This window comes from Odontesthes bonariensis, chromosome 14 (assembly GCF_027942865.1).
Source record: "Odontesthes bonariensis isolate fOdoBon6 chromosome 14, fOdoBon6.hap1, whole genome shotgun sequence".
Taxonomy (NCBI): Eukaryota; Metazoa; Chordata; class Actinopteri; order Atheriniformes; family Atherinopsidae; genus Odontesthes; species Odontesthes bonariensis.
In genome coordinates this window covers 37,199,946-37,225,305 of record NC_134519.1, presented here as the reverse complement: position 1 = coordinate 37,225,305, position 25,360 = coordinate 37,199,946, and the positions used below count along the sequence as shown (strand labels likewise).

At 44.7% G+C, this 25,360-nt stretch overlaps 2 protein-coding genes across 3 annotated transcripts in view; both read right to left on the bottom strand.

Moving 5' to 3' along the window:
• LOC142399498 (uncharacterized) overlaps positions 1 to 20,943 on the bottom strand; it is a 41,256-nt gene extending 20,313 nt beyond the window's left edge. The window contains exons 1-3 of one of the 2 annotated variants that reach the window (XM_075484217.1): positions 20,503 to 20,943; positions 15,685 to 15,846; positions 15,208 to 15,405 (exon numbers count right to left, since the gene is read on the bottom strand). In XM_075484217.1, coding sequence (XP_075340332.1) covers positions 15,208 to 15,405; positions 15,685 to 15,846; positions 20,503 to 20,730 — 588 coding nt within the window. In that variant the 5' untranslated portion in view covers positions 20,731 to 20,943. The remainder of the gene's footprint in view (positions 1 to 15,207; positions 15,406 to 15,684; positions 15,847 to 20,502) is intronic. The other variant, XM_075484218.1, reaches the window with a different exon arrangement.
• Positions 4,966 to 7,509, bottom strand: LOC142398655 (uncharacterized). Its single transcript, XM_075482738.1, has one exon. It carries the CDS (start codon positions 7,507 to 7,509, stop codon positions 4,966 to 4,968), a length of 2,544 nt encoding a protein of 847 aa, XP_075338853.1.
• Positions 20,944 to 25,360: the final 4,417 nt, after the last annotated feature.

Genomic DNA, 25,360 nt, shown 5'->3' with positions numbered 1-25,360 from the left:
TCAAAATAACCGGAAGTGCGTTGCTCACTGCGGCTAGCTTTAGTAGCGCCGAATTCGTGGGAACAAAATTGTAAATAGACGGTATTTTGTCAGGTTTTTAACACGTTGGGGATCTAAACGACTACTTTCTCACCTGAAAAGTTTCAAATGTTGCCAAAGTTTACAGGGTTTAGAGCTGAAATCAGCTTCAGGCCGGCTGATTTCGGCTCGGGTAGGAGCGAAAATATATAATATGGGCGTGGTTACGTCACTTTTGACGTCATGACGCAATCTAGCGACTTCTAGCGACTTTTCAGTGAGCCAATAGCGACTTCTTGTGATTTTTTTTTTTTGGCAACACTGCTTGATCTGTCTGTTCACAAAGAGTTAAGCCCAGTGTTTTCAGGTGTTCTAATCACTTTTTGTTTTTACATGACATTTGTATTTGTATGTGGCCTACTGGCCTTGAGATTTTTTTAACAAGTTGAAAGAAAATGACAAGGATGAAAAGAAAATGTGTAATGTGTGAAGTGATGGGAGATGCTTTAAAGGGGGAAGGGACATACTTGCCAATACATATTCTTTCGTTCAAAAGAGTTAAGCTCAATGTTTTAAGGTGGTCTTGTACATTCCGCTGTATTGCTGTTACAGCCAAACATTTTGAATAATATAAACAATTTGATTTTCAAACTTTCAACTGATTTCTTTAATAACTACACTACACAATACTTTTACTTTCAGTACTTGAGTAATAATTTTAAAAATAAACTACTTGCAATACTTAAGTACAAAACATGTTTAATACTTTAGTACTTCCACTTAAAGGGGAACTGCGGTATTTTCAACATTAAGCCTCATTTATGAGTCGTCTGCAATGTTTTAGAACCCCCCTCACCGCTTTTTTGATGTTTACTGCTGTCTCCGGTATTTGCCTAATTTTGATTCATCTCAACCTGCTTCAGAATGGCAAGCATGGTGCATGTCCAAAAAGGTCCGTAAAAGCACCATAAACGTCCGTTTTCAAAATCATCAACTTACCGGAGTGGTTACTGGTGTGCACTGGTAATACACATCAAATTTCGTTGCGAAAAGTTGCTTCTGTCGTGTTTTATTTGACATTTTGTACTGGATGTTCGTTGATATTAAAACCGCTAAGAAAATAGTGCGAGCATGAACGAGCTGCCAAATGGTTGGGTTGGAATGGTTGGGAAACACTGCCTTAAATGATGCGGGCTGATATGAAAGTTATCTCTACAAGACAAACAAATTGCAGTTTCAGCTGTTAGACCTCGACAGAAGTAAAATCTGATGCGGAGAAATGTCGGGTTCTCCAAAATCTGACATTTTCAGCTTGAGTCCGTTCTTGGAAAGGCTTTAAGAACACTGAGAAACTGATTATGAGCATTCAAGAAAAGATAGTCATCTCGTTATCTCGAAAACCATCAGAAAAAGTTTATACGTACCACGTCCGCTCTCGGCTTCTGTAGTAAGAGGAACGCGGCAATGTAGTTTTTATTTCAATGGAGTGAAAGATTTTTAAACGGCAGCGAGTTGAACACACTTGAAGCTGTCTGCTGTGTCACAGCAAACTTTCCATTGGAGTTGGTGAGAGAATTTGAGAGTTTGCTCTCGCTTCAAGGTTCATAGCTGAAATTCTGTAAATGTGAGCTCTTTAGTAGTTACATTGGCTGAAAGAGGACAAATTGTCCTACACATCAGCGCTCACTCTGCTGGCTGCTCATTCATAAAAACCAAGAAGGAGCAAAATAAAAGTGAAAGTGAAAGTATAAAAGTCCAAAAGATAGAGCATAAATCTCTTGAACGAGCTGAACATTTTGAGACTAAAATTGGTGAAATTGGTGAAAGTATGCAGAAGTAGTTAAGGACAAAAAACGTACGGAAGAACTAAGATTATGGAATAATAATAATTAAGGGAAACAGAAAAACAATAGTAAGAATGCTTTATCAGCATTCTCACAATAATCTGGTGTATTGAGTTAATTGAACATGTGTGTATGCTATAAAGACATTTACACCATGCATCCTCTGAGATGACAATACCTATTTCCCTCTCCCAACACTCTCTCAGATGTTGTGTACTTGGGGCAGTTTGAGCTGCGAACACATTTACAAACATGGACACCAGCTTTTTGGTCTCAGGTTCCTTTGCTAGAAGAGAGTAGACTTCATCTGGCGAGTTATAAATTTCAAATCTTAAAATATTTCCTCTGGTATAGTTCCTGACTTGCAAATACCTGAAAAAGTGAGATGGTTGTAAATCAAATTTGCCTTTAAGTTGGTCAAATGAGGCGAAAACATGGTCAATATACAAGTCTTTCACAGTAACCTGGTTTTTTCCTTTCCAGATAGAGAAAACAGGATCTGACAGAGAAGGATGAAATGCACAATTGAGACAAATAGGGGCAAAAATAGAAGTGCTGTTAGATTGAATGTTTTTTTTATTTGGTACCGCAACTTTCACGAGTGTTCTACTGTAAAACCAATCCTTTTAAATGGTCCAGGACTTCTCTTTGTTGTATTAAGTAGTGCCGGGAGGGAGGTACCAGTGATGTCCTGTTCTATGGCCAGCTATGATGGGGTAGTGTCATTAGGTTCTACAGGATAAGCTCGCTGCAAATATACAAGGGAGCCCAGTTCTATTGACTTGCAAAGGTGCTTTTTCTTATGCGATGTGGCTTGTATCCCCAAATGAAAGGCATAATGACATGCCAATCCTGGTGTTGCAGAGCCTTAGCTGATGTGCAATACCAACCAAGCTCCCGGAGAGGGGCTGGACTCGCTCATATTCGGGAGTTGCCCATGGAAAGAAGCGTTGGGTGTGTGTGGGGATACTCACAAGTCATACACTATATTGCCAAAAGTATTCGCTTATCTGCCTTGACACGCACATGAACTTAAGTAACATCCAATTCTTAATCCATAGGGTTTAATATGACGTCGGCCCACCCTTTGCTACGGTGGCCCTGAAGTGCAAATCACAACGGCAAAAGAGAAAACACAACAGCAAATCAAAAAACTCAACGACATTAACCAAAACGGAAAAGGTAGGTACCCTCAGGCGACATGAATCGTCGCTGATTGGACTGGTGGTGGTCCGTCCTTTGAACCGAAAGGACTATGGTTTACATGTTTTTAAAATATGAGCGCTGCTAGTGACAACGTACGTGCAGCTATTAAAGAATATTTTGATATAATATTATAATATAATAAATATAATATCCCATCTTACATGCTGCTTTATCTCTCAATGTTAACAAAAAAAAAGCCCTCATAACGTCCACGCCTTGTAGTGGTGTGAGGGCTTGCGTGTCTCAATGACCCCAAGAGCTATGCCAGCGGGAGTGCCTCAATGCTTAGCACCCCCGGCAGGGTCACCCATGCTGGACAGGTCAAAGGGTAGAGGCCAGACAAAATGTGGACCACCTCACCCCGGAGGTAAAAAGGGTTAGCGTAGGGCCAACTACCCTATCTAGAAAGATACATAAGTTACAGAAGCACCGATGATAAGAATCCAAGAAACACAAGTCATGGGAAAGGAAGGGCCTCCAAACAGGAGGCTTATGACGCAGGGCAGTGAAAGCCGAAAGGAAGCTGCAACCCCGACTCCCCTTCTGACACCCAAGACAACCATAAAGATAGGTACATGGAATGTTAGAACAATGTACGAAACTGGGAGATCAGCACAAGTAGCAAAGGAAATGAGGGAGTATAAAGTCTCTCTACTAGGGCTGAGTGAAACAAGATGGCTACAGGCAGGAAAGATTAGGCTAGCAACAGGAGAGACGCTACTGTATTCTGGTCACACAGAAGATGGAGCACACCACTCAGAAGGAGTCGCCCTGATGCTGGCAAAGGAAGCACAGAGGGCGCTCATTGGCTGGGAGCCGGTCAGCTCACGCATCATAACGGCCAAGTTTGCTACAAAGAAAAGCAACATCAATCTGAATGTCATACAGTGCTATGCTCCTACAAATGACACGGAAGAGGAAAAGAAGGATGCTTTCTACCAGCGACTTCAAGCTGTGTTGGACAAAAGTAGAAACAAGGACATCACTTTACTTATGGGCGACCTCAATGCCAAGATAGGGTCAGATAACACAGGCCATGAGGAGGTAATGGGAACGCAAGGGCTAGGTAAGATGAACGAGAATGGGGAAAGATTTGCAGATCTGTGTTTGCTCAATCAACTAGTGATAGGAGGCAGCATCTTTATGCACAAACGAATTCACAAAGCCACATGGAGATCACCCGACCACTTCACAGAAAACCAGATCGACCACATGTGTATCAACCGGAAGTTCCGACGACTGTGGAGTGATGTAAGGGTGATGAGGGGGGCAGATGTGTCATCAGACCACCACCTTATTGTGACGTCAGCACGGCTGAGGCTGAAGAAATACTCCACAAACACCAATCCACGTAAAAGATTCAATGTAGGCCTGCTCAAGGATAAGGACATCCAGACATTACATTACATTACATTACGGTCATTTTGCAGACGCTTTTAACCAAAGCGACTTACAATAAGTGCGTTCAACATCGGTAGGCAAAAGAACTTCAGGTCACAAGAAATCACAAGTGCATTTCCTTCTAATACCAAACAGCTAAGAGCAAAACTAGTGCTAGAGTAAGTGCGATAACCAACCAGCCTCTCACCAACTGCACACCAGTCACAGCGGGGTGGGGATGCAAACCCTGGTTCGGGTAGGGGAAGAAATAAAAGAGGTAAGAAAAGCAGGAATGGGATGCAAACCCTGGTTCGGATAGGGGAAGACATAAAAGAGGTAAGAAAAGCAGGAATGGGATGCAAACCCTGGTTCAGGTAGGGGAAGAAATAAAAGAGGTAAGAAAAGCAGGAATGGGATTCAAACCCTGGTTCGGGTAGGGGGTAATGAAAATATAGAGGGTGCCAGTGGTGGAGGAAACAATAAGTGCGTAAGGAACTAGGACGGCGCAGATGCTGTCCTAAGAGGGCGGATCAGGGTAGTTTTCCTTGAAGAGGTGGGTTTTCAGCCTACGGCGAAAGATGGGCAGCGACTCAGCTGTCCTGATATCAGTCGGGAGATCGTTCCACCATCGGGGTGCCAGAACAGAGAAAAGCCGTGACCGTGTCGATCGTGCGCAGGGACCCATGAGTGACGGGGCAGCCAGGCGCCTGGTGGCCGCAGAGCGAAGTGGTCGGGCGGGGGTGTAGGGCTTGACCATAGCCTGGAGGTATGAAGGAGCTGTTCCTTCCACTGCCCTGTAGGCCAGCACCAGAGTCTTAAACTGGATGCGAGCAGCTACAGGGAGCCAGTGTAGAGAGCGGAGAAGGGGAGTGGTGTGGGAGAACTTGGGGAGGTTGAACACCAGACGAGCAGCAGCTTTCTGAACCAGCTCCAGAGGTCTGATGGCAGAAGCCGGGGCGCCAGCAAGGAGGGAGTTGCAGTAGTCCAGGCGGGAGATGACAAGAGCCTGGATGAGCACCTGTGCTGCCTTGTCGGTGAGGAAGGGGTGAATCCTCCGGATGTTGTAGAGGAGGAATCGGCAGGAACGGGTCACTGATGCGATGTTTGGCGAGAACGACAGTTCGTCGTCCAGGGTCACACCCAGATTCCTCGCGGTCCGGATTGATGTCACCACGGAGTCATCCATGGTGATGGCCAGGTCTCTGAATGGGCAGCCCTTCCCCGGGAGAAACACCAGCTCAGTCTTGTCCAGGTTGAGCTTAAGGTGGTGCATCGACATCCACCCCGAGATGTCTGCCAGGCACGCAGCAATGCGTGCTTCCACTTGGGTGTCAGAAGGGGGAAAAGACAGAATCAGCTGGGTGTCGTCTGCATAGCAGTGGTAGGAAAAGTTATGGGAGTGGATGACAGAACCAAGAGATGATGTGTAGAGGGAGAAAAGAAGAGGACCCAGGACCGAACCTTGGGGAACCCCGGTAGTGAGCCTACGTGGCTTCGACACAGACCCTCTCAGTGTGACCTGGTAGAAGCGATCTGTCAGGTAGGATGAGAACATGGAGAGTGCAGAGCCAGAAACCCCCATTCCCTCCAGGGTAGAGAGAAGGATGTCATGGTTCACTGTGTCAAATGCTGCAGAAAGGTCCAGGAGAATCAGGACAGAGGAGAGAGAGTTAGCTCGAGCAGTTTGGAGTGACTCAGTTACTGCTAGGAGGGCCGTCTCAGTTGAGTGGCCCACCTTGAACCCGGACTGGTAGGGATCCAAGAGGTTGTTCTGGTGGAGGTAAGAGGACAGTTGTTTAAAGACAGCACGTTCAAGAGTTTTGGACAGAAAGGGTAGAAGGGATACCGGTCTGTAATTCTTGATCTCTGAAGGGTCAAGAGCTGGTTTCTTTAGAAGAGGAGTGACTCTGGCAGTCCTGAAAGCAGAAGGAAAAGAGCCTGATGTCAAAGATGTGTTAATGAGGTGGGTCAGGTAAGGAAGAAGATCAGGTGCAGCAGAATGAAGGAGAGGGGAAGGGACTGGGTCAAGGGAACATGTGGTGGGGCGGCTGGATGTTACAAGGTGAAGGACCTCATTTGCAGAGAGGGGAGAGAAGTGGGACAGAGAGGGAGGTGAGGGAGAAGGTGGTAGGGAGGGAGGAGTGGGAGGGCGACAGGTGTGGGTGGTGTGGACAGGTGGGAGGTGAGGGAAGGAAGATCGGATATCGTTAACCTTCTTGTCAAAGAAGTCGGCGAAATCGTCAGGGAGGAGGGAGGAGGAGGGGAGAGGGGATGGGGGTTGGAGGAGGGATGAGAAAGTTTGGAAGAGTTTTTTGGGGTTGGAAGCAGAAGTTTGAATTTTGTTACAGAAGAAGGCAGTTTTTGCAGCAGAGAGAGAGGAGGAAAAAGTGGAAAGCAAGGACTGGAAGGCAAGAAGGTCTTCAGGAAGTTTACTTTTCCTCCATTTGCGCTCGGCCGCCCTCACGCTCCGCCTCTCAGTACGCACTGAGTCCGACAGCCAAGGGGCAGGTGGAGCTGAGCCTGCAGGCCTGGAGGTGAGGGGACAGAGTTTGTCCAGAGAGGAGGACAGGGTGGAGAGAAGAAGATCAGTAGAAGTGTCAGGGGAAAGAAGAGAAAAAGATTCAGGGGCAGGCAGAGCAGAGAGAACAGAAGAGGAGAAGTCAGTGGGGGAGAGAGAGCGGAGATTGGGACGAGAAGATACCAAGTGGGTGGGGGAAGGTCGGGAGGGAGGAGAAGAGAGGGAGAGGGTGTAGGACATGAAGTAGTGGTCAGAGAGATGAAGAGGAGTGACAGAGAGGTTGGCGCTAGAACAGTGTCTGGTGAAGATAAGGTCCAGTGTGTTGCCAGCCTTGTGGGTAGGAGGAGATGGGGAGAGAGCTAGGTCGAAGGAGGAGAGAAGAGAAACAAGAGGGTGAAGCTTCTCTGTCTGGATGTTGAAATCACCGAGAAGGGTGAGGCCGGAGCCATCATCAGGGAAGTGAGAGACAAGAGTGTCCAGCTCTTCCAGGAAGTCCCCAATAGGGCCTGGTGGGCGATAAACTACAGCATTCAAACTCAGCATTTCTAACAGGTTTCAGCCACTGCAGGAACTCTTTAAAGAGGAGGATATAGATATTGAGAACCAGTGGCAACAGGCCAAAAAGGGCTGGCTGGACACATGTGAGGAGGTCTTGGGCAAGACGAAACAACATCACAAGGAGTGGATGACCTTCCACACTATGAAGAAGCTAGAAAGGAGGAAACAAAAGAAGGAGGTTTTGAACACAAGCCGGACAAGAGCAGAGAAGGCAAGGGCACAGGGGGCCTACACAGCAGCAGACAAGGAAGTTAAAAAGAGCATCAAAAAGGACAAAAGAGACCACTTTGAGGACCTAGCCAAGCAGGCAGAGGAAGCTGCAGGGAAGGGAAACCTGAGGGAGCTCTACCTGACGACAAGAAAGCTAGCAGGTAAATTCCAACAAGTAGAGAAACCAGTTAAGGACTAAGAGGGCAACCCACTTACAACAACAGAACAGCAACTTAGAAGATGGACAGAACACTTTAATGAGCTATTAAACAGACCAGCCCCAGAGGCACCTCCAGATATACCACCTGCAAATACAGAGCTACCTATCAACACTGGAAAACCTACAAAGGTAGAGATCAAGAAGGCCATCATGTCTCTAAAGAACGGGAAGTCAGCAGGACCAGATGAAATACCACCAGAGGCCCTCAAGGCGGACATAGGGAGCTCAGTCAACATGCTGCACAGCCTTTTCAGTAGGATTTGGGAAGAGGAGCAGGTTCCCCTGGAGTGGAGGGAGGGCATACTCGTTAAACTACCGAAGAAGGGGGATCTTGGTAATTGTAACAACTACAGAGGGATTATGCTACTGTCAACAGCAGGGAAAGTGTTCAACAGAATTGTCCTAGAGAGAATGAGGGTTGTAGTGGATGTCAAGCTGCGAGATGAACAGGCAGGTTTCCGGAAGAACAGGTCCTGTGCTGACCAGATTGCCACCCTACGCATCATAATAGAACAGTCACTGGAATTGAACTCTCCTCTCTACATCAATTTCATAGACTACGAGAAGGCCTTTGATAGCATAGATAGAGACACCTTGTGGAAGTTGCTGCGGCACTACGGGATACCAGAGAAGTTTGTATCTCTAATCCGGAACACATATAAGGACATGAAATGCAGAGTAGCCCATGCAGGACAGCTAACAGAGAGCTTTAATGTGAAGACAGGAGTACGTCAGGGATGTTTACTGTCGCCATTTCTTTTCATACTGGTTATTGACTGGACTACTACTAGAGGAGGGAGAAATGGGATCCAGTGGACACTTTGGACACAGCTGGAGGATTTAGATTTTGCAGACGACCTGGCACTCCTCTCACACAACCACAAACAAATGCAAGATAAAACAGCCCATCTGGACAGAACATCAATCAGTACAGGACTCAAGATCAGCAAAAAGAAGACTGAACTCATGAAGATTAACACTACAAACAGCACACCAGTCACAATTGGAGGGGAAGAGGTGAAGGAGACAGAGTCCTTTGTGTACTTGGGAAGTGTGGTTGACCGGCAGGGGGGCACGGATAGGGATGTAACAGCCAGGATAGGGAAAGCAAGAGCAGCCTTCATCATGCTTAGGAACGTCTGGGCCTCCAGAGTGATTCGCATAGCCACCAAACTCCGGATCTTCAACTCCAATGTCAAGTCAGTATTGCTCTACAGATCCGAGACATGGAGAACCACAAAAGCAACACAACACAGGATACAAACATTTATAAACACTTGTCTGAGAAGGATCTTTAAGATTAAGTGGTCAGACAAGATCAGCAACCTGGAGCTGTGGGATAGAGCAGGACAAAACCCGGTGGGAAGCCAGATCCTCAAGAGAAAATGGTCTTGGATAGGGCACACCCTTAGGAAGACACCATCCAGCATCACAAACCAGGCTCTAACCTGGAATCCACAGGGTAAACGTAGGAGAGGAAGGCCAAAAAACAGCTGGAGAAGAGACACGGAGGAGGAGATGAGGAGCATAGGCAACAGCTGGCAAGACCTAAGGAAGAAGGCCCAGAGACGAGTGCAGTGGAGGACAATCATCGGTGACCTATGCTCAGGCATGAGTAATGGGCCTAAGTAAGTAAGTAAGTAAGTTAACAAAAAGGTCTCAAAAGATGTTGACAAAATGTTCTGAAACTTTATATGGAGGAACAAAAACCACTATATTAAAAAAATCAGTAATAATGAACTCATATGATAATAGTGGCCTTAACTCTTTAGACTTTTACACTTTAGATAATACTTTATCTAAAGCATGAAAATGTCCAAAATCTCTTGGTATGCTGAAGCATTCAGAGTTCCTTTCACTGGAACTAAGTGGCCAAGCCCAGCTCCTGAAAAACAACCCCACACCATAATCTACAAACGGCGAAACAAATCCAACAGTAAAACGCTGCAAGAGAAAAATGCGGCAATCACAAAAATGACCAGAGCACACGCGCTGCAAACCCCAAAACACATGTAAGAGAGAAATGCTGCAAACCCCAAAACACATGCAAGAGAGAAATGCTGCAAACCCCAAAACACATGCAAGAGAGAAATGCTGCAAACCCCAAAACACATGCAAGAGAGAAATGCTGCAAACCCCAAAACACATGTAAGAGAGAAATGCTGCAAACCCCAAAACACATGTAAGAGAGAAATGCTGCAAACCCCAAAACACATGTAAGAGAGAAATGCTGCAAACCCCAAAACACATGCAAGAGAAAAATGCGGCAAACCCCAAAACACATGTAAGAGAGAAATGCTGCAAACCCCAAAACACATGTAAGAGAGAAATGCTGCAAACCCCAAAACACATGTAAGAGAGAAATGCTGCAAACCCCAAAACACATGCAAGAGAGAAATGCTGCAAACCCCAAAACACATGTAAGAGAGAAATGCTGCAAACTTCAAAACACAACGGAAGTTCGCTAGGCCACTAGGGGGTCTCGACCTGTGGGATAGGGGATCGACTATGGGAGATCGACCATATTAATGAAAGAGAAGAAAGTCAAAAGGTACGTTGTCATTTATGTCTTTTTTAAACACTTGGCCGCAATATTTTACTTTATTATAGAAGAGCAGCGGAGTTATGTCGCTTTAATAAGGTAAAAGATTACGGCCAAGTGTTTAAAAAAGACATAAATGACAACGTACCTTTTGACTTTCTTTTCTTTCATTAATATGGTAGATCTCCCATAGTCGATCCCCTATCCCACAGGTCGAGACCCCCTAGTGGCCTGGCAAACTTCCGTTGTATTTTGGAGTTTGCAGCGTTTCTCTCTTGCATGTGTTTTGGGGTTTGCAGCGCTTGTGCTCCGGTCGTTTTTGTTATTGCCGCATTTTTCTCTTGCAGCGTTTTACTGTTGGATTTGTTTCGCCGTTTGCAGCGCGTTTGCACGTGTCGGCCACCGTAATAATCCCCCCTCCACCAAACTTTACACTTGGCACAATGCAGTCAGGCAAGTACTGTCTCCCTGGCAACAGCCAAAGCCAGACTCCTCGATCAGATTGCCAGATGGAGAAGCGTGATTGCTCACTGCTCTAGAGTCCAGTGGCGGCGTGCTTTACACCACTGCATCTGACGCTTTGCATTGCACTTGGTGATGTATGGCTTGGATGCAGCTGCTCGCCATGGAAACCCATTCCATGAAGATCTCTACGCACTATTGAGCTAATCTGAAGAACACATATTTCCCTGTGTCAGTCTGCTTTTAGGTCCCACCTTGTGTGTATTGGCTTTTTCATAGCCATGACAAATACTTGTTCTCAGAAGCATTATTCCAGTAAGAGAAAGTTTGTCCTCATTCTGAAAGAACCCTAACCAAAATTAAATAAAAAAATACTTTATCTATCCCAAATGAAAATTATTTCTGACAAAGAACATAGAGGGTGCTTCTACTACAACAAATCATGTTATGATAGGTGCAGAGCATACAGTATATATAGGTAACCAAGATTAAGAATTAAATGACTGGCAATGATTGTAGCAGGTCCACATTAATAAATGAGAAATATTTAAGTTAAGTTTCTATCCATCCACCCATCCATCATCTTGTCCGGGGATCGGGTCGCGGGGGCAGCAGCAGCTTGAGCAAAGAGACCCAGACGTCCCTGTCCCCGGCCACTTCCTCCAGCTCTTCTGGGGGGACCCCGAGGCGTTCCCAGGCCAGCCGAGAAACAGTAACCCCTTTCACACTGCCGAATAACCCGCGTTTAATCCGCGAATTTAGCGTGTCCGCTGTTGCGTTCACACTGCCGACCCGGGCTGCCGCGTCAACTCGACTCGCCTTTCGACCCGCGTCGGACCCTAGTCTTTTTGCCGAGCCGAGTTTGGTGTGAACGCAATCGACGCGGGTCGGACGTGGGCGTGGCGTGACGTGAGGAGTTTAAAAGACAGAATGGACAGCTGATTCAGAACAACAGCGACAGGTGAGGACAAGTTTCACTCTGTTTTAGCCTACATCAAGTTCGAGACATTTTTGAAGATGGCCAACTGGGGAGACAAGGAGGTCCGCGAGCTCCTCAGCCTCCGAGCAGAGGACGTTATTTACCGCCACATTTCGGGGACTATAGTGCTCTTGTATTCTCCACATATGTTCTTCGGCGGCATCCCACGTTGTAACCATCCACACCCCGTAAAATAACATCTCCATGAACTGCATATACAATTGCAAAAACGAGTCCTCAAGGTGTATTTAACCCTACCTCCGACGCATAGCTTGTGCCTACGTCATTGTACACGCCCAGCATTTTATGTGTTTCGTGTGACGCTCTGCCACTAGGCAACGCCCCCTGAACTCGGCTTCAGGCGACACGTGTCACCAACACCCCAAGCTTTCACATTGCTCGACGTGGGTCGAAGGTGCAATTTGGACCCGCTAAGGTAGCGGGTCGCAGTGTGAAAGGGGCTACTGTCTCTCCAACGTGTCCTGGGTCTTCCCCGGGGCCTCCTCCCAGTGGGACGGGCCCGGAACACCTCACCAGGGAGGCGTCCAGGAGGCATCCTAACCAGATGCCCGAGCCACCTCATCTGACTCCTCTCGATGCGGAGGAGCAGCGGTTCTACTCCGAGCCCCTCCCGGATGACTGAGCTTCTCACCCTATCTCTAAGGGAGAGCCCAGACACCCTGCGGAGGAAACTCATTTCGGCCGCTTGTATTCGCGATCTCGTTCTTTCGGTCACTACCCACAGCTCGTGACCATAGGTGAGGGTAGGAACATAGATTGACCGGTAAATCGAGAGCTTCGCCTTCTGGCTCAGCTCCTTCTTCACCACGACGGGTTAAGTTAAGTTTAATTATCCCTTATTAACAGAGATGGTATGAATTTCATATCCAAAGCAGTCGGGTCATATTGCCCACAAAGTCATTTTTCACCGACTTTGTGGTGATGCAAGTGTAACTTATGTCTTTGAGTTTGGAGTACCTTCAACTGCAAAGTGTTGTTATTTAGGCAAGTAAGAACCTGATTTGTCTAGTATTGGGGCTTGCTACCTACACACTCTCACTTCAAATTTGGGCCAGAACTGGCTGAGACTTCAGGCTGTGGACTGTGTTTAAGTACAGGTGACAAATACCCATATGTTTACAAAAAAAGTATGAAAGAAAAAAAGGGCGGACATACATTTTTTTCAGTATGTGCAAATATCTGAAATGCAGTCAAAAATACCTAGAATGATTATGACTGTTGAGGCAAAAATATTAGGGTCATCTTTCAAAATAAATAATTTACTCCAAGTTGTTGGAGTAACAGCTCCCACTTTCATTTGAGTAGTGGTTATCTAGCCCTTCAGATGGCATTTTGGGGCTCATCTGAGTGGCTAAATGACTATTACTCCTGCTTCTTCTGATCCCCAGAAGAAAAACGACACATTATCCCTGAAAAAAGTGAAGTGATAGGGCAAATGGGAGAAATTGGGACTGGACCTGTGATGAAGGGCACCTGAACTAGGGCTCATGGAAAACTTTCTTATTAATCAAATATGCACACTGTTTCCAGCTGTCATTTTAATGGTAAATTCTATGTCTCTTAGAACTGCTTCAGAAACACTCACAACAGACTTTCCAATTGTGTTTAACCATTTGCCTCTTAATTAACACCCAGACACAATATTTGTTTTTAACTATCTGTAATCGGAGCAACAGACTGCACACATATACGCATCAAAGCACCCGTGCTGTTGTGGAGCGCACTGAGCTGAAGGCCAGGTGGGTGTGTCTCCATACAGCGGGGGGCAAACTGCTCTATAGCCCAGAGAAGGCATGCCAGATTTGCACAATATTGCCATGAACGAGGGTCTCCCACTACCTGAACCAGCCCAGGCAGACAACATGCCAGATGACCCCCCTCATGGACCGCCCCATCAAAGTGCCATCATGATGAGGCAACAGCTGATTGCACGGCTTTAGTTGCAGTCATCGAGCGCCTGCCCATGGCGAGACGGTTTTTTTAAAGCCATTTTCATATCAAACCATTTATTTTTTTTATTTTCGGTCACATTACGAACTACAGGTGACACGGAATTAACAGCACTCTTAATAGCTTCCCATTTCTTCACTTTAGCAGGTCCCGTAATTATGCTGACAGAAATGACAGATTTTTCTTTCTGGATCTCTGAAAGCAGAACTTCAGTCTCAGAGCCCCTAAAGTTTTTCTTTTTGCACCTTGATGCCATTCTCATGACTCAACACTTCCTGGCACAGGAGAGAGGAAGCACAGCCTTATATGGTGTACCGAGCAGGCTTGGAGACTCAAGTGCAGAGATCAAACACAATTTAATACAGGACGAGTAAAGGTCATACACAGGAAGGCAATCTGCGGGGCAAAAGTACAGGCAGGGATGGGTCAAAAAACAGTCCAAGTCCAAAAACCACTGGCAAAGGTATCAAACTGGGCAAGGCAAGAGCAGGGTAAAAAAAAACAGGAAAAAGGTCAAACACGGGTATACATACACTTTGAGAACGCTCGAGAGCTTGGAACAAAGGAACCTAGACAATCTGGCAAGGTAGGTCTGAAATGCTAGGAGTGTGATGGCCACCAGGTGTGGCTGAGACTGGTGGAAAACTTAACAGGAAGTGAAATGAGGATGACACAGAGGTTAACAAAATAAAACAGGAAATGAATTGAGTCCAGAAAATGTCTATAATCTGTGAGCGTGACATATGGTATTATTTTGGGCGTGGAGTATGCAAATTTACTATCCTCGTGCACTTAAATACGCACGGGTGGCATTCATCATTTATCATTTTTACGCAGGTCATTTACAAACTTTTTCCTAAGTTAAGAGCGTTTGTTGAATCTGACGTGGCGTGTTCGTACGAGACCGTCATACGAAAAAAGTGAGAGAAATTTAGAATAAGAATATGGAAATGTTCTTGCTTGAGGCCCAATCTGTTTTTCAACCCCTCCACCAGTGCAGCATCAACCTGAAGGCTTCAGGACGAAATAAAAGGACCAAAAATATTTTACTCATAACTTCAAAATCAAATCGAGGAAAAGTATGCACAAGGAGTGATGAGGCAGCAGCCTAGATGTCAAACTTAAATCATGTACTTTGATAAAAGTTTATAACCATTCACACGTTAGTTGTCTGGCAAACATACACCGAATTGAACCGAATTAAATACAAATACAAGCTAAACATGGGACTATTTACCTTGTATGTTCTCCTTTTACAGCAGGTAAGATAACGTCCTTAAAACATGTTTTTAATCTTACCTGCAGGATCTCTTCATAGGACTGTCTGATGGAGTCTTGCAGAGGAGTGTTCCTTTCTCCAGCCTCCTCCACCTTCCTCTTAGCTTGTTTCACCTCTTCTCTGAGCTTCTTAAGCCTCCACCTGGCTCTGGCCAGTTCTCTTTCATACTCATCCACCTGGCTTTCCTTTTGTACCTCCTCTGCTTGTAGAGACAAGATCTAGCAAGAGAAGACACAGCTACTCATGTTGTTAGAGTACTACAAGACTGACCTCTGTTCACTGATAGATTCGAATGAAAGGAGCACCATTCCAGCTTCATTTGAAAACAGAAAGAGCATAGTCTAATCCCTTCATTCCCAAGACATCATATGGATAAGGTTAGCTTCTTTCTAAACTGAAACAATTTTCATCAAGACTACAAAATACAGTAAAATAGTCTTCAGAGGGCATCTTAAAAAGTGTGCACACTGAGCGGTAAAGAACAGCCGGGTCATTACCTGTTGACTTTCTTCATAGCAGAATTGTCTGGTTGCCTTTATTTGCTGAATCAACTTGTCTTTGTGTTTCTCTAATTTCACCAGCGTTTCCTCCAGCTCCTTGCGGTCTGACTGCTGCTCCTGAAGCTCCTGGCTCTCCACTGCCACTGCATTCTCTAGCTCCTACACACACCAACACACACATTTGTCTAAAACCCCTTGTACACTTCTATCTGCCACACACAGAGAAGCAGAGTCTGGCCCAGAATGCCACCTCCAGCAGTTTCACGCCAGATATTGAATGAGTTCTTTTGTTGTTTTACCCAGAGTCTGATTTGGACACAATGGCATCAGAGACCAACCAACAAAGAAATACCTCTGCTCTGCTCCGTGGCATCTCCTCTTTGAATAAAGCTACACGTATACTACTGTTGTAGTACAGACTTAAAAAAAACAACAACATATTTTTGTATCAGGTCTTATTTCCATTCTGGAGGAAAAAAAAAACATTAAAGGGGAAGTTCTTTTTTTTTTTAAACCTGGACCTTATTTCTGGCATAAAATACCTTCATCTACTCACCGATAACAGTTTGGTGAAAGTCTGCGTCCTTCTGAAGATATTTAGCTCACTGGAGATCGGCGTATATCCATATAACGGGAGAGAACAGGGCAGAGACAGTACAGCCTCTGAATAAGGCATTATCTGTCTTAATTTCACCAATACTTTAAGACCAATGAATGAATGAACGCGTACTATTGCACTGTTAGCTCAGAGCTCAAAATCTGATAAATATCCTACAATGTTGCACAAAACTAGCAGTAGCAAACTTCGTGTGAAGTTAGCCGACCGTCACAGAGCACGGAGTGCATGAGCTGTGCTGCAGCGGCGTGCGTCAATGACGTCATCCCAGGAGACGCGTGTGTAGAAAGCCCCCCCATAAGCCCCCCGAACGCCTCGGATAACAACAACACGGCAGCTCTGAGCTAACAGTGCAACAGTACGCATTCATTCATTCATTGGTCTTAAAGTGTTGGTGAAATAAAGACAGATAATGCCTTATTCAGAGGCTGTGTTGTCTCTGCCCTGTTCTCTCTGTTATATGGATATACGCCGATCTCCAGTGATCTGAGTAGAGAGTGAGTGAGTAGATGAACGTATTTTATGCCAGAAATAAGGTCCAGGTTTAAAAAAAACGAACTTCTCCTTTAATATGCGGCTTTATTCCACAATTGTTAAGTTTACGAAACTGTTGTGGGTATTTGTTCTCTGCGTGTTCTCCGAAGTTTTCGGCCTCCAACCCCCTCCCCCTCACACCCTTTGTTAAGTGACCTTGGGTATCTTGAAAGGCGCTATATGAAACCAATAATAACAATAATACTACTAATAAAAGTCTTTCCAGGTAGCCACACACAAAAGACTAGCAAGTAAAGAGGAAACTGGATGGGATTTTCCCAAAATAGGGCAACTACTATCTCAAGCCCTCAAGAGACTGACTCGTCAGCTGAATGAACTTCAGCAAATTTAAAGCAGAGTATTTTAGAATACAATAACAAATATTAAGGCGACCATTTTCCCTCTTCCAAAGAGCACAAGGTCAGTCAGAACTGCAAAGACTGCACAGTTCCCAAGACACAGGGCCATCTCAAGCCCTTTCTTTGTGGACCACATCATCTCTTAAAGATGGTGGTAAGAAACACACTGGGGATTAGAGTTAGCATTAGCGTGAGCATTAGCTACATAGTGCAAAGCACAACAGTGCTATAACTATACTAACTAAATTTACTTTAATGCTGTGTATCGTGACGCACAGGAAATACACAACATTAGAGCAGCCTGTTCATCCCTGTTATGTTATTTATCGGAGACTGAAACACAAGTTAGAACCTTTCCTGTCCTCTCAACCCTGCCGACAGCCACGCCTGTTACTGTGTTTGCTGCTCGGAAGCAGGGGACTGCTCGCTCTGCACTTCGGTCTGCACGGTCTACACAGCAGGCAGTGATACGAAGGGAGAGAAAATAGGGCCAAGCGATTGTGAGGTCTGACTTTTTCCTGGAGAACGATTTTGTGATGCAAATGTATTACTCTGTTGAATGCATATTGTTTTGAGAAGCAAGACGCTTTATTTTTTAAACCCCAGCCAACTAGCCGGACTACCTTCATCAACACCAAAACGAGGCTGGAACTCTGCTCACAGGACGCAGCAGGGGGTAAGAAGATGTTCATAAATGATATGTCACACCGCGGTGAGGTCAAGCAGGTTTTTTTGTCTCGTCTCTATGTCAGGTCTTGGACGTTGATTTGGACTGGGTTTCGGTGCCGAAGATCTGTGAGCCCGGTCAAGCTTCAGTTGATGCGGCCTTGGCTCAGTGGTTAGAGTCGGTCGTCCAATAACCAGAAGGTTGGCGGTTCAATTCCCACTCTTGCCACTCAAAAAAGATTGGTGGAACTGATAGCTAGAGGGGTGTCAGTCCACCTCCTTGTCACGGCTGAGGTGCCCTTGAGCAAGGCACCGTACCCCCCATGCTCCCCGGGCGCTTCATGGCTGCTCCAGGTTGGCATCTGTCTCTGAGTGTGTGACCCTGTGGATGGGTTAAAAGCGGAGGACAAATTTCTTATGTATGCATGACCAATAAATCGGATCTTAATCTTAATGTTGTTATTTGAAGGTATTTGGGGATCCATTTCTCTAAGAACTTTACCGGGTCAGGTCCTTCAGTATCCTCAGGCAATCCAACCATACGGACATTGCATCTGCGGCCTCGGTTATCAAGATCATCGATATGCATCAGCATGTCGCGCACTTGTTTTTCAAGAGTCGTTATCCTAGCCTCTGAGGACGTAGCCGTAGTTTCAACATCAGCGATTCGCTCTTCAGCTTCTGCAACACGCGTGGCAATTGCTTGCACCTGCGAGGTCTGCTCTCTAATAGCCTCTAAAACCGTGGCAACCTTGGTGTCGATGACTTTAGTGAGGTTGTCAGTTATCTTATCCAAAGCTTGGATAAGACCTGGCTCCGTAGCTCCTGAGTTAGCATCAGTTAGCTCACATTCATCGCCAGGGCCCGAGGGAGAGCTGGTTTTTGCCGTTTTTTTCTTTGTTTTCTTCATACTGTCTGAGGTTTGCAGAAAATAAGTGTCCAGGCTCATGATAGGATACCTCCTGATCAAAATGTCGTATTCTTATCACACAGTCATAGATAATACACACATAACCTGGTAAATGCCACTGGAGCAGTCCTGTTGTGGTGCTCACTTTACGCCGCCATCTCATGATTGTTTTCTAACTATTACCAAGTAGTGTTTATTCTAATCACTAACAAAGTGATGTTTTTGTTTAAACTCAACCAGGAAGTGGCAAATGTGCTTCAGTAAAGTGCTGTTTGTTGTGCTATTAACTGAATGGAAAGTTTTTTCTGTTTGTGGAACCTGGCTGAAAGCATTCCATGGTTAAAGCACTGCACATATTCTTACCATTTGCCTCACCTCCTTCCTCTTTAAGAGGATTTTGTGATTTGTGAAAGAAAACAATTGAAAAATAATTTTGTTCTGGTGTGGAAACAATTATACGAGTCATATTTCCCTCCAGTACTGTATAGCATTTCCAAAATGGGGTCCCCATCTCCCATAAAGGGGACACCAAAGATCACAGCAGTCATGTGAGGCCTTCACTCCACAGAGACTATAAATACTAGATTTGAACATGGACTTAATCAAAATACATTAACTCGATCATCAAAAGTCTAGGATGTCTATGTTTTTTTTCAAATTGCAGAAAATACAAGAATTCTTAAATGAGTGCATCTACAGCTCTGCTTGTGCAATTTGTCTTAAAACAGCATAACTCACAAACACACTCATTTTACAATGAGACCAACAAGCAGATCGTCCTGAGTCGAACATCCAGCAGAAAGATGCCCTAATATGCAAACTGGAGTATTGTGGAAAATTCTCAAACGGAGGACCACTGCTGATAAAACAGTCCAGTGATATTGTGTGGGCCTCTTTCCACACCAATTTATACCATGATTTATGCAGCATATGCTTTGGGAGTACATTAAGTTTTTTTTTTTTTTTACCAATGCTTCTGTGTATTTATCAAAGGAAGTGTGAGAGCTGGACCTCTACATTTCCAGACTCAAAGACATGGAATCTCTGGGCTGGGATGATGTGTTTATTCACCTGAAACTCATTTTTTTACGAAAGAAAAAAACCCTCTCAGAATATGGAATCTGAATCCTTTTTGTGGAACAGGGATATGGATCTGTGGCACCAGTCTGATATTTAAACAGTACATCATGTCATATGTTCTATTTGATTTGTCCCAAAGGCTGAGAGTTGAAAAAGTATGGCTCTTATTTTGTGTATGCATATTTATTTACATTGAGATTCCGATTTTTACTGTGTGTTTACAATCTGCGGACAAAAGTAGTTTTTTTTCTAAATTATTTAAAAAAAATCTTCATAACAACATGGTATTTCTAAATAATGGCCAAGAAAGCTAAGACATACTGTATCATGACCATGTCAGAAGCATGGGAATCAATTTGGTGATGAACAGCTAAGGCTCACAGACTGAAACACACTCTCACTTAGGAACATTCATAATTTAACATCTTGTACATCAATCAGTCTTGATTATTATAAATATGACCAATGGTTGATTTACGTAGCTCACAGCACATGTGAGAGCATTGTGGGAGCGTCTCAAACTGGAAACAGCATGTGATGTATGTCCCATTCACATTACTGAACAAATGGAAAAAAAACTATACTCGCATTTACAAAAAAAATCCGACACACAGAAACATGCACAAATTGATCCAGGCACACACACACACCAGTGCTAGGTGCTGCGGTCTTCTTACTCTGATCTCGGCTGCCTTGGTGAGGATTCTATCATCTGTTTCCACGATGTCTGTGTCCCTTGGAGATGACCAGCACAGAAAACAGGAATGTTTAAGAAGGTTGGAAAGAGAACACTCATTTTTCCAGTCTGCCTTGCCTCCATCATCCCCTTGTTCCTGCAGTCCTTCTATTTTATCCTGCTGCACTGCTGGCTCCTCCATTGCTGCTCTCCTTGGTTGTTGCTACACTGCAGAGGAGGCGGAGCTGCCTCTCAGTGTGTGTGCACGTGTGTGCACGTGTGGCGGTCTGCCTGTGTGTCAGTGCAGATCAGTGCATGAAGGCAGAATGCACCACTTTAAGGACACAAAGAAACGGAGGGATGAGTCAGACAGTGACAGTAAAAAGCTGAAGGCTTCCATCTGTAGAATATCCTTTCCTCTTGTTCCCTGCCTTCATCTTTTTTCTTTTCTTCTCTATTTTCCCTGTCGTTTGTAAGCTCTCTACTCCTAAGGTCTCACACCTACTCACGTGTTCCCTCCCCCACACTGTATCACCATCATCACTGGCCTTTGCGGTATGCATCAGTCCATACACAGACACTCTGAAAGCTCCAAGTGAGTCATTCATAAAGATTGCAGAGAATACTAAAACAATCAGGACGAGGCTCGAGTGCAAATTGATTAATAATCATTCATGAAGGTAATTTATATATGTGACCGGATGACAAACTGTACAAATCCTTCCTCTGCGCTTCAGTCATCATCACCATTCATGAACTCATTCTAAGGGTTGTTATTCTACTACAAAATGGATTATTAGTCAAATACCATGATAATAATAGTGTACATATTATTCACAAAACATTTTGAAGCACAATATTGGATTCTAATTTCAAGGAGGTTCATAGTAATCTCACATTAGTTGTGTGTTGGAGACTTCGCTCTATCAACGTATTACATTAAAATATGAGAGGCAATATCTACAAATAAAATCTATTTCTCATTCAGCTATTGTGTATGTCTGAATTAATGAGATAGATGTGAAAGCAGTCTTACAAATAAAAAGCATTTTAATTACATTAAATCAACGAAAGCTCTAGGTTAGTACTGCCCAGTGGCGGCTGCTGACTTTTAAAACAGGGGAAGCCCATATTACGCGTTCAGGGTTGTAGCGGCTCGTGCCATCCCAAAGCAGAAGATAGCAAAGTTAAAAAGAATTAGTTATAACATAGCTGTGTCTAGAATGACAAGTATGCCCAGCAAATACACAGAAAGAAGGTATAGATTTTGAAAATTCACAAAGCAAGGCCAAAATCAAGTATGATGGAATCTAAGGCCTGTAAATGGCTGGATCAGAATCTGTGGAGCATTTTTCCCTGTCATAATGAATACTTAGAGTTTGACGCTTGGCTAAAAGCATGTCAACTACATTTGGTGTTGCTAACTGCTTAGCTGCGAGCATAGCCGCCATTGTGACAAAACTACTAGCTAACACGACAAACAAAAGCACAACAGGAATATTATTGACAAAACTTCTAAACAACAAGGATGTGTTTCTTATTTACAGTGTAATCATCACGACACAGCCCCTCATATTGACACGCCCACGTCTAATCTACCCCCAGAGACGCCGGGCTTCCGGAAGTGATGAGTTTTTGTCGATTTAGCCAATGATGACCTAAAATTGTAGAAAAAAACTTGACTCTTCCGCCCCCTCCTGAAGCCGGGCGTCCTCGGCTCGGAAGCCTGGCTGTTAGTGGCGGCTTCATAACATGATTTCCTCAGTGAACGGCGGCGATTTCAGAACAAATCACTTCAATAAGCTACAGGACAACATGTTGTAGTTATGAAAGTAAATGCAGTATTGGGCATATTTTGTGTTTTGTGAATAACTGTTTTATCGTCAATTTAACATTGAAGATGTAGCAATTTCGCCAGAGAATGGGAGAGGCTGCCCGGCTTCCTGTGTTGTCTCTGAATAGCCGCGGCTGGTACTGCCCAACCAGTCGACCGCGAGGGGTGTGTTAAAAAAATAAAAATAAAATTCACACGCTGAAAAGAAATGATAATATAAATTTCTCTGGCGCACCACTATTGCTATGGAAACGGCAGGAAACAATCTCCCATGAGTCTGAGCAGAGCAGTTATTAATAACAACAACACTAATAATAATAATATTATTAATGAAAGACCCCCATTCCTGCGACCTGTCCAACCGGGCCGCTCAACGGGGTGGGGGTGGGGGTGGGGGGTGTCTCACTCTTACCTGCATTTAAAACCTGAGAGCCCTGAGCTAGCGATCAGAGCGGTTAGCACTCCTAAAGGCTGAGGTGAAACGCACCAAGACCTACCATTTTCACTCCGAATGGGAAGAAGATTATTTTTTTGTTTATTCTCATTCAAAGCCAATGTGTTTGATTTGCAATGCAACGGTGGCGTTGGCAAATAAAGGGAATCTGGAGCGGCATTTGAAAACGGTACACGGGAGCTACCAGAGAGATTTCCCCACAAAAACGCCTTTACGCGCCACAAAAGTGCGGGATTAGAAAGCACAGCTTGCAGCACGGCAGTCCCAGGGGTCCCAGGGAAGACCCAGGGTAAGGCCGCAAGTATTCAATTCAATTCAATTCAGTTTTATTTATATAGTGCCAAGTACAACAAATGTCATCTCAAGGCACTTAGATAATAAAGTCCAATTCAAGCCAATTGGAATTCAATTAATTGTAAACATAATTATTCATAAAATAATCCAATGCGTTCTATTGCTATTGTAACTATGGCTTCCTATCACCTCAGTCACGTTCTGCTGAACACAAGAAGCCATTCAAAGACGGCGAAATTGTGAAGGAAGCGGATAGCCTTTTTGATGAATTTAAAAATAAAACAGAGATCATGAAGGCCATTAAAGAAATGCAACTTTCCCACAATGCAACCACAAGGCGATGTGAGGGAATGGCTGTGGATGTGGAGGAGCAACTGAGGAAGGATATGGGCGAGTGAGTGCTTTTCCCTCCAATTTGACGAGTCGACTGATATGGTGGATGTGACACAATTGTGTGTTTTCATCAGGATGGTTTTTGAAGACATGAGCACCAAGGAAGAGCTACTCAAGCTGATCTCCATCACAACTGATGGGGCGCCTGCTATGTTGGGCCGCACCAGTGGGTTCATTGCACTGAGCAAAGACGGTGAATCTTTCCTGGATTTCCTGAATCATCATTGTATAATTCACCAGCAAGCGTTGTGTGGAAAGATTTTAAATATGAAAGAAGTGATGGATACTGTGATGAAGATTGTGTGTTCAGTTGATGCCAGGAGTCTGCAGAGAAGGCTTTTCCGTGCTCACTTGGAGGAGAATGATGCTGAGCACACAGACCTGCTGCTTCACACGGATGTTAGTTGGTTAAGCAGAGGTAAACCTTTGGCCAGATTTACGGAGCTGCAGCCTGAAATCAAGGACTTCCTGAGGCTTTCAAAACATGTGGATTACCATACAAAGCTACAGGACCACCAGTGGCTTTTAGACTCATCTTTCCTCACGGATCTCACTGGTGAGCTCAATGAATTAAATTTAGAGCAGCAGGGTGGTAACGTGCGCAACTTCCCTCCCATGCAAGCAGAACTACAACGTCATGGTAAAGGTGTGACACAGCTTGACAGTGCAAGTTATGAGGAGCATGTTCAGAGCATCTCGTCAGAGTTTGAGAGGCGTTTTACTGACTTTGCATCCATCGAGCCTGTAGCAAGAATTGATGTTGGTGGCCTTGCCGCCAAATTCGAATCACTTTTGGACCTGGAAAGCTCAGCTCTGGAGGATGAGATTCTGACATTGAGATCAAAGCCAGATCAACATCCGCTCAACCTGGAGAGCATGTAGTGTTGTGGAAACTACTGGTGGAGGAGAAGTATCGCAGTCTCAGAAGATGTGCTTTGAACCTGACAGCTCTTTTTGGATCAACTTATTTGTGCGAGTCTGCTTTCTCGCACATGAAAATCATCAAGCCCAAGTACAGATCAACAACGACTGATGACCACTTTGCAGCCTGCAAAGCCTGCATCCAGCTCCTACACTCCTGACTACGAGAAGCTGCCTCCTTCTCCCAGTGCCAGGTCTCCCACTAAGTAGGAAGTGATTTCCAGCTGCTCTATGTGCCTTTAATTGCCCAAATAATGAATAAATTTCTTTATTGAATTAAATTTTTTCAAACTCAGAGATCTACCTGTTTTGTATCTGGTTTATTTTTCTGTTTGCTTCATATTAAGGTTAGTTTTGGTTAGTTACTGCAGGCTGGAAATGATGTGTGTGGGTTTACGATGTTAACACTGGACTGGTAGAACTCGGGAGGTTGGCTACTTGAAAAGTAGATCTTAGGTCAAAAATGGTTGGGCACCCCTGCTCGAGATACAGGTTGCAGCCACTCAGATACCAAAGGTAACATTGATACCTTTGCTGTGCAAGGCTCATGTGCCATAGATTTAGTCACCCTAACCAGTCCATCAGGGTCCACCAGATCTGTCTGTAGCAGATTGCATGCAGATATAGACATTGCTTAAGTGTTTGGTATTTGGGAGATGAGAGGCTGAGCTTACCCTCATGAACCCCTCATTAAAGGGTATGCCACGTAATATGCCAGAGCGGGGTCAGCGGATGCCGAGGGGCATAGGGTCATCAACTTTCTGCAGAGTCCATCGCTACTGTAATGGTAATTTCAATGTCTTTGTTAGAACTGCTTGAGAAACCCCCACAACGTGCTTTCCCATCTGCACATCAATTGTTTTAACCACTTGCCTCTAAATTACCAACAAGATACAACATCCTGCAGGATACCCCAAGTGTGAACCATGTCTGGGG

Coding starts and splice junctions, on each gene's coding strand:
- LOC142398655 (XM_075482738.1), bottom strand. CDS start 7,509: ATGCTGAGTTTGAATGCTGTAGTTTATCGCCCACCAGGCCCTATTGGG.